At 40.9% G+C, this 10,338-nt stretch overlaps 1 protein-coding gene across 2 annotated transcripts in view; it reads left to right on the top strand.

Annotated features, from left to right (window-relative positions):
* LOC101854238 (tripartite motif-containing protein 2) overlaps positions 1–9,254 on the top strand; it is a 17,282-nt gene extending 8,028 nt beyond the window's left edge. For both annotated transcript variants that reach the window (XM_005093151.3, XM_035968423.1), the window contains exon 2: positions 7,177–9,254. In XM_005093151.3, coding sequence (XP_005093208.1) covers positions 7,207–9,027 — 1,821 coding nt within the window. In that variant the 5' untranslated portion in view covers positions 7,177–7,206 and the 3' untranslated portion in view covers positions 9,028–9,254. The remainder of the gene's footprint in view (positions 1–7,176) is intronic.
* Positions 9,255–10,338: the final 1,084 nt, after the last annotated feature.

The raw sequence follows: 10,338 nt of genomic DNA, 5'->3' as shown, positions 1-10,338 counted from the left end.
GACACACACACACACACACACACACACACACACACACACACACACACTTCATGTATCACGCTCACTTATTATTCAGGAAGGCATTTTCTACATGTTAATGGTAGTGGATGTGTTCTTTTGTGTTAATAACAGCGTAATCATTTCATGTGTTTATCTGCTGCCAGTTAAAATTTGTTAATAATACCAGCTTAATGCTACCAGGAAAAACATTATGACGCAATTGTTATGTTTATGTAATCCCTTGGGTGCCGATGAAAAAAAAAGAGATCATGTAATGGTAATCAATGAAGGAAAAATAGGAGTCTACCAACCCAGAGCTCCCTCCATTGGATAACATGATTTCAGAACGGTTGTGTTTCAAAATAGACATTTTAAACAACAGAGAGAAGGTAAATCCAGTTTTTTTCTAAATACACACATATAAATACTCACACACACACACACACACACACACACACACACACACACACACACACACACACACACACACACACACACACACACACACACACACACTAGCTTATCACACGCACACGCTTACACATCGTCACGAAATGAGCATAACATAATATACACACTGCAATTCACAAAATACATAAATGGATACATAGGCCTAGGCCTAGTCATTTAGGCTAGGCCTAGGCCTAGCCTAGCCTACATAACATTGTAGCCTAGGCCCTAGCCTAGGCCTAGCCTAGCCTAGGCCTAGCCTAGCCTAGGCCTAGCCTAGCCTAGCCTATTGAACATGAATCTACTGACATAGGGCCTAGTGTCGAAATAACCCACAGGGGGTGTCGACATTACCACAAGGGGTGTCGAAATAGCAACATGGGGTGTCGAATTATTGACAGAAGGGGTGTCGTAATTCGGAGAGTGGCACTTTTTGATGTGGGGAAATTCGACACCTTTTGAGCACATATTTAACCAGTTTAAAACAATAAAATCTATTAAATTTTGTTGAATACAGCAATTTCAATCATCTAATATTCATTTAGTACATTCGTTTATCACATAAAGCCTTTTAGACAAGAAATATGACTTGTTTACTCACCTTGTGGTATTGCTGCTTTAGAAAAACGGAGCTTGAAAACGTTCAAAATTCGATGCGCGAAAGAACGATGTCACTTCCTGTGGGTTTATGGAAAAAGTATTACACCTATATTTAGAAATGACGCACATCGTTAAAAAAGGATAGTTCGGCTGCCGGTTAAAAATAGACCCGCGCGGATAAGTTGTAGTATTTCCGCACCGTTCGTTGTTTTTGGAGTGCACCCCACGAGGGGTGTCGGAATAACACACAGTGTTGGAATATGCACCCTCTACCCTAGATTTAGATTTAGATCTAGATGATTAAATAAGGCTAGCTTGCCAGTCTAGCAGCCGTCTTAGAAGTTAGTAGTTAGTTAAAGTTAGGTTTTGAAGTCGGCGGAAGTGGCTATTCTCACCCGGTGCGAAACAAGACCTGTTTTTCCTCATTTCGGAATACTGTCTATCGCCATCGGTGTGGATGATCAAATTGATAAAAGCCAAGAAAAAATTACGTTATAAGCACAAAAAAAGTAAGCTAATTTGATCGTCTTCAAAGATGCTATGGCTATTTCACTTTTCGAATGGAGCCGAACTATGCTGGTCGCCATTTTGTTTTGCCCGGAAGTTCTCGCAAGATCTACTCCTCCCCTCTCTCTCTCTCTCTGTCTCTTTCTGAATACTTACTGTCTATCGGTGCGGACGATCAAATTGACCAAAACAAAGTTAAAAAATGATGTTAAAAAACAAAACTAAATTGATTTGGTCGTCTACAAAGATGCTACGACTATAACTTTCCGTATCGAGCCGAACTAAGCGGGTCGCCATTTTGTTTTGCCCAGAAGTTCTCGCACTACTCCTCTCTCTCTCTCTCTTTCTCTCTCTCTCCACTGCCCACAGACCAAATTGCATGCTTTTAGGCTAACACTAACAGTAGTAATAGATCTAGAATGTTTGTTCACGGCACAGAATTCTGCAATTCTGTTATCACAGTGTAGAATTCTGTGGTTCAGGGTGGACGCTTCACTGGTTGGCCTGCGGTGAACGCTCACCGGGTGAGAATAGCCAAAAGACTCGCCTGCGCTGTTCTCACCCGGAGTGAGAATAGAGGTGGCCTTTGAAGGCAGTTTGGCAGTCTCCCTGCATTCAAATCCACTTTTGATTTGATATTTAATGGTATCTTGAAAGACAGTCCGTAAATGCTTTAACCCTCGTCCTGCGGGGGCCGGGTTTATGTTGCCCGATAAGACTATTTTGGCACCTCGCCTGCGTTCTGGTCCCGGGTCAGTCTAGATCTAGCCCCTGGCTCAGCGCACGCGCGCCGAGCATCATCTCATGTTTAATTCGGGTCCAGCGTCGGATACCCATTCACGCAGGTCAAGTGTGTGTGCGTCAGTCTGCTTGAGTTTGGATGCATTTGTGGCCTTCTTCTAGAACCGCCTGCGTTGGTTCGTAATCGGGGCATACGTCTCATTCAAAACACGCCAAGTTGGTAGCCGTAGATATTTGTCCAATGAAATTATAGAAGAAATTGACCCACTTAGACATGAGGAGCTCGAAAGGATAGTCAGGAAACAAGACTTCCATTTTCAAATGAGCTTGATTTTGTATGAAATGATACTACCTGATAAAAAAATTAAGCTTGTTTGATAGTTTTGAATACCATTGTGCAGGTACAAAGAGCAATCTGAGTGCAAAACATTCGGAAATAGACCTATATTATCCCCTTTCGAACCCCAGGTCATTATAGCAACAAGAGCGTCTAGAAAGGTTATTCGAATGGGAGTAACTACTCGTAATGTCTTTTATCAGCTTGTGAGAGGGGGTTATTCATGTGTTTGTAACACTTTAAGGTAGCATAAACACGGCCTCGCGGGCACTCGCGGCCTTCCGACCGCGTGGTATCGGTGAAATTGGGGTAATTCCGATGGCTGTTTCTTTGCTCTTTTGCTATAAAACACCAAATGCCGCACACCTTGTAAAAGTTTAGCTTTTCCTCGTTACAATGGTGTATACTGTTGTTATGTCCGATTATTAGGAGCTGGAGAATCGCAGAGGAAAGCGAAGCCCCTCGCGGTCGGAAGGCGTGGTCAGCCGGTTCAAAAATTGACACGAGTGCATTCAAATGCTTTGCGGAACGAGGGATGATTAAATACCGTCTTTTCATTGGCGGAGAACTGTAGAGCTTTAAACGGGCTTTCCCGTGGTATATATTTGGCCTTTGGCGTTTAAATAGAAAGCCTTTAAAAACACCGTCAAAATTTTAAAAGATAATTTTTTATTCAAAATATGTAAAATACCGACTCAAAACTGGTATCTCTGAAAAGATTAGTTTATTTCCTGTTAGAATAAAGTAAAATTAGCGTGGAATTATTTTGCATCAATCCTTCCGCGTGACTCAGAAAGCATGTGACCCCGCACGTGGTGCACACTACAGTATAGAGCCGACTCGCTCGCCGCGGGGGCAGCTGCGGCACCGGCAGGGTCAACGCTCGGTGTTTTTGTCCAAGTAAGATCAGATCGTCGTGTTTGAGGCGATAAAATACAGATTTCTAATGATCTCACAGTCTTGAAAAAAATTAAGCTCCATATATATTTGTTGAAGTGATTGTACTCTTTTAATGTGTAGATGTTTAGTGCACTTGGTACTCTTTTATTATCTGTCAAACATGGGGTTGCAGCCAGAGACTGACTTTAACAAATTTGATCAAATTTTAAACAACTACCATTTTCTTAAAAATTGACTGAGATGTTAAAGAATGGTACCAACATGCTCAGTGGATATATAGGCCTATCAAATGGAACAGATAAATTTGGCATACAGCTACTTTGAAAATTTAGTTTCTGATACCTACTTTATAAATCAGAGTGGTTATCCGTACAATTGTGCAAACAACTCTGTGTCTAGTTATCTGTACAACATTGTAGCATACAATTGTGCGAACAACTCTGTCTAGTTATCCGTACAACATTGTACACACAATTGCTACACCATTGTACGAATAATTGCTACAGTTATCCGTACAATAATAGGCCTACATGCCCACAGGCCTACGCCTACATGTCCACTATGGCTGGATTGTGGGTGGTTGGCGGGTGCTCTGGTGTGGTTTGCCTCTTCTTTCCTATCAAACATCTATCGTCCTTATCTCCCCTTCTTCATGTTTGTTACTCTCTTGTAACACCTCTAATCTTCTGGCGCTCTGACCTTATGATCGGGCCGATCTCCCGACTCGATCGCCTGAAACTGAAAACAAACACGTTTGTTTTTGAGGCGATCAGCTGATCCCGTCTGTAGTGGGCACCCCGTAACACACGTTTGTTTTTGAGGCGATCAAGTAGGGCGATCGACCCGATCGGCCGATCCCATCCATAGTGGGCTCCCCGTATTAGATATAGAAATCTAGATCTAGATTCTAGATCAGTGTTTCCAATGGTGACCTAGGCTTATTTTTACCATCAACCTCCAAAATTCGGAACCGTGCTGTAAAAATATTTAAGCTTAATCTACCTCATTCTGTTGATAGTTTTGATGGCCGATATGACAGCGTGTCTGTGTTTAAAAAAGTATTATATTATGAGTATGAGTTCGAATCCCGGTCCCGAAAGTTTGTTGTTGTTTTTTTTCTTCTTCTCTCTCCTCCCCCGACTTACCAACAATTTTTTCCCCATAATTGTTTGTTTTGACTTTAAAAATTTCCACTCAAAGAATAAGCATAACAGATTCTAGTCATAATAATAGATCTAGATCTTATATTTTAATAGAAGTATAGATCTAGATCTATCCTACTTTTCCTACCAATTTTTGGCCTCGTTAAAGTTATTAATATTGATGCTCAACCCAGGGGAGAACCGGATGACTAGGTCTAGGTTTATTTTTACCAACAACCTCCAAAATTCGAATAATTGTACGAATAACTCTGTCTAGTTATTAGTACAATTGTACTAATAAATAACTAGTTAGAGTTGTACGCACTATTGTACCAATAACTGCAGCCTTATAAGTAGAAAGCTATGAAAGATAGAGCGTTATAAGGTTATTTTCATCATCGATTGACACACTCCCAGGGTGTTCATGGCAAAAACACACGTTTCTCTGCGCGCGCGTTGTACACCAACAGTACACCCTGAGTGACCCCGGCGGCCTGCCCGGAATCTCCGACGTAATCAGTTGCTGATAAGATTCGCATCTCAGCACAGACGCAGGACAAGAGTTAAAAAGCAGTCTCATTTTATCAACACTATTCACCTTCAATTATGCACACCCGAGCACCCCCCCCCCCACACACACACACACACACACACACACACACACACACCCCCACACACACACACAACATATACACACACACACACTTGTTTTTCAAATATTATTACCTGGTATCACCAAAAGCAAGCCCCGCTCTATGGTAACTACATGTACCGGGGTATTGTTTGTCTTTTGTTTTCCTTTTTTGTCTTTGCATTACCCGTTTTGGGGCCAAAATACCTGATACTGACCCTGAATTTACCTGTAATGGAAACTTTGAAGTGGGCAACCCTGTGTTCGTGTAAAATGAATAAAAACGAACAAGAAAAGGGCTTTACAATACCTGAACATGAGACGGGAATGAAAGTAAAAGTATGCCTAAAAACCATCTAATGTTTCAAAAACCAGATTCTAATTCTAATAATTTGCGATGGATACAAATTCAGTTATATTCATTATTATAACGGATAAAAATCAACAAGAAAAGTACTATTCCGGAGCATGAGACAGGAGTGAAAATAAATAATACCTACTTACCTAGGCAATTAGCCACAATTTCAACTGTACAATGTATAATTAGGTAGCGTAAACATGGCCTCGCATGCACTCGCGGCCTTCCGACCGCGTGGTATCGGTGAAATCGGGGTAATTCTGATCGCTGTTTCTTTGCTCTTTCGCTATAAAACACCAAATGCCGTACACCTTGTAAAAGTTCAGCTTTTCCTCGTTACAACGGTGTAAGTTGTTTATATGTCCGATTATTAGGAGCTGGAGAATCGCAGAGGAAAGCGAAGCCCCTCGCGGTCGGAATGCGTTGTCGGCCAGTTCAAAAATTGACACACATACATTCAAATGCTTCGCGGAATGTGGGATGATTAAATACCGTCTTTTCATTGGCAGAGAACTGTAGAGCTTTGAACGGGCTTTCCCGTTGTATATTTTTGGCCTATGGCGTTTAAATAGAAAGCCTTTAAAAATACCGTCAAAATTTTCAAAGATAATTTTTTACATGAAATATGTAAAATACCGGCTCAAAAAAGGTATCAATAAAAAGATCAGTTTATTTCCTATTAGAATAAAGTAATAAGCTTGGAATTATTTTTCATCAGTCCTTCCGCGAGACTCGGAAAGCAAGTGACCCCCCACACGGGGTACAGAACAGTAAAGAGCCAACTCGCTTGCAGCGGGGGCTGGTGCGGTGCCGGCCGGGTCAACACTCTGTGTTTTTGTCGAAATAACGACAGATCATCGTGTTTGAGGGGATGAAATACTGATTTGTAATGATCTCACAGTGTTGAAAAAATTAGGCTCCATATATTTGTTATAGTGACTGTACTCTGTTAATGTGGAGATGTTTAGTGCACTTGGTACTCTTTTATTATCTGTCAAACATGGGATTGCAGCCAGTGACTGACTTTAGCAAATTTGATCAAGTTTTAAACAACTGCCATTTTCTTAAAAATTGACTGTGAGGTACCGAAATGCTCACTGGATATAGGCCTTTCAAATGGAACAGATAAATTTGGCATACAGCTACTTTGAAAATTTAGTTTCTGGTACGTAATATAATAATAATTTTTAAAAAATAAATAAATGCTATACCACCATGCTTTTAACTGGCACCATCAAGACACAGTATCTTGGCACTTGGTGGACTCGTTATCTCTATTCAACATGTAATTGTGTAGTCTGAAGTGTAACATGTTGGCCAAATGATTTTTTCCCCTTATTTTTAATAATATTATTTGAGTCTGGGTGCAATCTTAGTCCTATCTTTTACTGTTTAAAAGAAAATTGTTTTCCAGAGGATGACATTTTTTTCTGAAAATGAAGCAACCAAGACTTTAAAAAATTGTTTTTGTCTATTCCACCATTCTCATTCTTGATTTTTGTCTCCTCAGTTTTGTCTAAGAACAAGGGAAAGCAGAAACATGGCTCAGTTTGGCAGTGCTGATTTGAAAAGTGAAAAACTTGCAGATGAATTCCTGCAGTGTCCCCTTTGTTTTGAGCAGTTTATTAGTCCTAAAGTGTTGCCATGTCAGCACACCTTCTGCCTAGCTTGTCTGCGAGGTTATGTAGTTGCAAGAGCTTTCTACAATTCTTTGCCGTGTCCGTTGTGTAAAGAAGTGGCTGAAATTCCTGGAAATGATGTGGGCAATTTAAAAAACAATTTCATGGTCGTTAATCTACTTCAGTTTGTGCAAAGCTCGAAGAAGGCCACAGAAGAAGAGTGGAGAGAAGCAGAGCCCACTTCAGTGTTGTCCATGACCAGCACCGACGTGAGGGAGTGCGGAGCGTGTAACGAGCCCGGCCGTCTCTCCAGCTATTGTCACATGTGCTCCATGTGGCTGTGCAACATCTGCTCCAAGGCTCATCGCAGGGTGCCCTCCACTGCCCCACACCCGCTTGTCAGCAATGAAGAGGTGGACAGGCAGTGTAAGGAGATGGTTCTTCAGGGGGAGATGAGAATCAGTGGGATGCAGGTGGAGAATGTAGAGAAGCAGGATTTCTACCTTTGTCAAATGCGACAGCTTCCTGAAAATATTGAAGCTGTCAAGTCTAAAATAAAGTCCTCAGCCAAAGAAGCACAGGAGACAATCAAAGAAAAGATGAAAGATCTTCTACAAAAAGTGGAGACTTTCTCGAGGGGTCAAGAGAGTGTATTGTCACTCAGGTTGCATGAAGCTGAGGAAAAGAAGAAAAGTCTTGATAACCTCCAGGAGCTTCTGAACATGGTTAAGATTTCTAGTGATGGACAGAGCAATCAGCATGCCATCAAGTCAGTAGAGGAGTTTTTGACAAATAAATCAGTGTCTGAGCCTCATGTTTCAACAGAAAAGACTGTCAGCTTAGTGTTCACACCCTTTGGGAACAGTCTTGGTGAGCTGAAAGGGTTGGAGATAGGGTGTTTGCGTAGAGTTACCAACTCTGCAGTCACTCGTTTTTTGAACGACCGTCCACTGGGAGTGAACAAAGAGGCATGTCTAGTTGAACGAGAGTATATTAGTGCCCTGGCTATAAACAAACTCGCTCACAAATTCGTTGTAGCTAACAATAGGTCAGTCTTAGTGTTAAAGCACAACAGTAAAGCACCGCAGCCATTTTTGTCTGCTCTGTCTGAGAGGAATGTGACCAGACCGTGGGGAATAGCTTACTCTGTGGAGGATTGTCGAGTGTTCATATCTGAGGCAGGAGAACACGAAGGAGAAGGGGCTGTGATCTCCTACAATCATGATGGCGCTTTCCATTCTGTCATCGCTTCGGGGCTCACTTTGCCTCGTGGCATCGCTGTCCACAAGAATTTAGTTTTTGTCTGTGATCAGATCGACAAATGTGTGTACATCATGAATGTCTGGGGTAAAATCATTCGCCTTGTGAAGAAGACTCCTGGCGGCCAATTTCTCTTCAATGGACCCATGTTCGTCTCTGTAGGCAAAAGTGGAACTTTCGCTGTTTCTGACAACTGCAACTCTGTAAAAATATTTGATAAGGACTGCAATCATCTCTTCACGTATACTTCAGAGCTGGCGGACTCAGAGTTTTGGGACGTACTGGTCCTTCAAAACGACACAGTGGTTGTGTGTGACTGGAAGCATGGCTTACACAAGATTTCACCCGATCATGCCAGTAATGGTCTGATCAGTATAGACTCGAGTGTTGTCATGAGAGAGCCATCAGCTCTAGCAGCCTTGAACAATGGTAATTCTATTTATGTTGGAACCTGCGGGGGAGAGATCTTTTCTGCCATTTGAATCATGTTGAGAGGGAATATAACAGGGATTTTGTTTTTAAGCTTGTGTTGTTTTAATTTAGTTGGCTGAGGACTTAGGCAAATATTTAGTTTTATCCAGGATAATCCCTTGCAAGACTTTTTGTCAAGATGAAATCTGTGGAATATTTTCCCCCATTTGGCAACTTGCTATCGAGAGTAGTTCTCTGTGTTCAAGTTCAAGGTCATATATATGTTGGGGCTTTTTGGGAGGGGCCTTAGTTAAAAATGTTGGCTGTTTCTAAGAACCACACTTTGATAGAGCACTTTCCTTACTTGTAAATTCAAATCATTTGCATGATTGGTGGTAAATTATGTTAGTAGTTTTAGTATGAATCGCTTTGATTGTGTTCTTATAGCTTGTTCACTTTCGTCTGACCGCATTAAAAAATTCTGGCTCATTGAGAAATTTACCCATGCTCACGAAACTTTGCCTGGCACTTCTGTAGGCCAGCGACCAAATAAAAATATTTTTTTAACAATTCTTGACCCAGCAATAAAAAAGCTTAAAATCTCTTTGGGCCCAATATTAAAAATCGCTCTTTGGATGCATACACAGGATCACTAAAATTAAATGACATACAGTAACCTAGCCCACAGATTGCTCCTTTCAAGACAGCGACACACTTCTGCCCCCTCATTTCAGTGTAAGCTTGTAGATTTCATTACCCGGCTGTCTTGACGTCTCTTCATGCTCCACATGAGTCTCGAAAATGACTCTCATTCTCTTGAATTGTGTTTCTTAGGCGTACGTTAGAGTGTCGTGTTGAGGAAAATATGTCAACTTTTAAATGTTTTAGATGTATGCTGTATATCCCCTATTATTTTTTTGATCCACTTTAGGCTTACATCAGAGAAAATGTGTCGGAACCTTAATTTGCAATTACTTTTATGAATGATCTTTCAGATTCTGTTGGTCATCCAACTTTTAGACCTGATGCAAAAATCTGAGAAGATTAAACAGAGCGATTTCATTTCTTATTTTAACCGGGGTTAGACGAAAGTGACCAAGCTATAGTCTGTTTGCCCTAGACTCAGATAGAATTATTTGAACATGGCTCTAGTATTTGCAGTGCTGTCACTCATGTGGTAATCATTTTGAGAAAAAACAAAAAATTTTAGCAGTTTACTAGTAACTCTATTACGTTAAATTTAAGTATGCCTCCAGGAAATACATAAACATGTAGTGACATTTTCTACACTTTTATAGATTTCTGTGATAGTTTATTGCAAGTTTTTTTTTACTGCCATGTCAGTTTTGATCCTATATGTTTTTGTTTTAAATTATGTTTGG

The sequence above is a fragment of the Aplysia californica genome, unplaced genomic scaffold, assembly GCF_000002075.1.
Source record: "Aplysia californica isolate F4 #8 unplaced genomic scaffold, AplCal3.0 scaffold00059, whole genome shotgun sequence".
Lineage (NCBI taxonomy): Eukaryota > Metazoa > Mollusca > Gastropoda > Aplysiida > Aplysiidae > Aplysia > Aplysia californica.
This window is presented reverse-complemented; position numbering and strand designations above follow the sequence as displayed.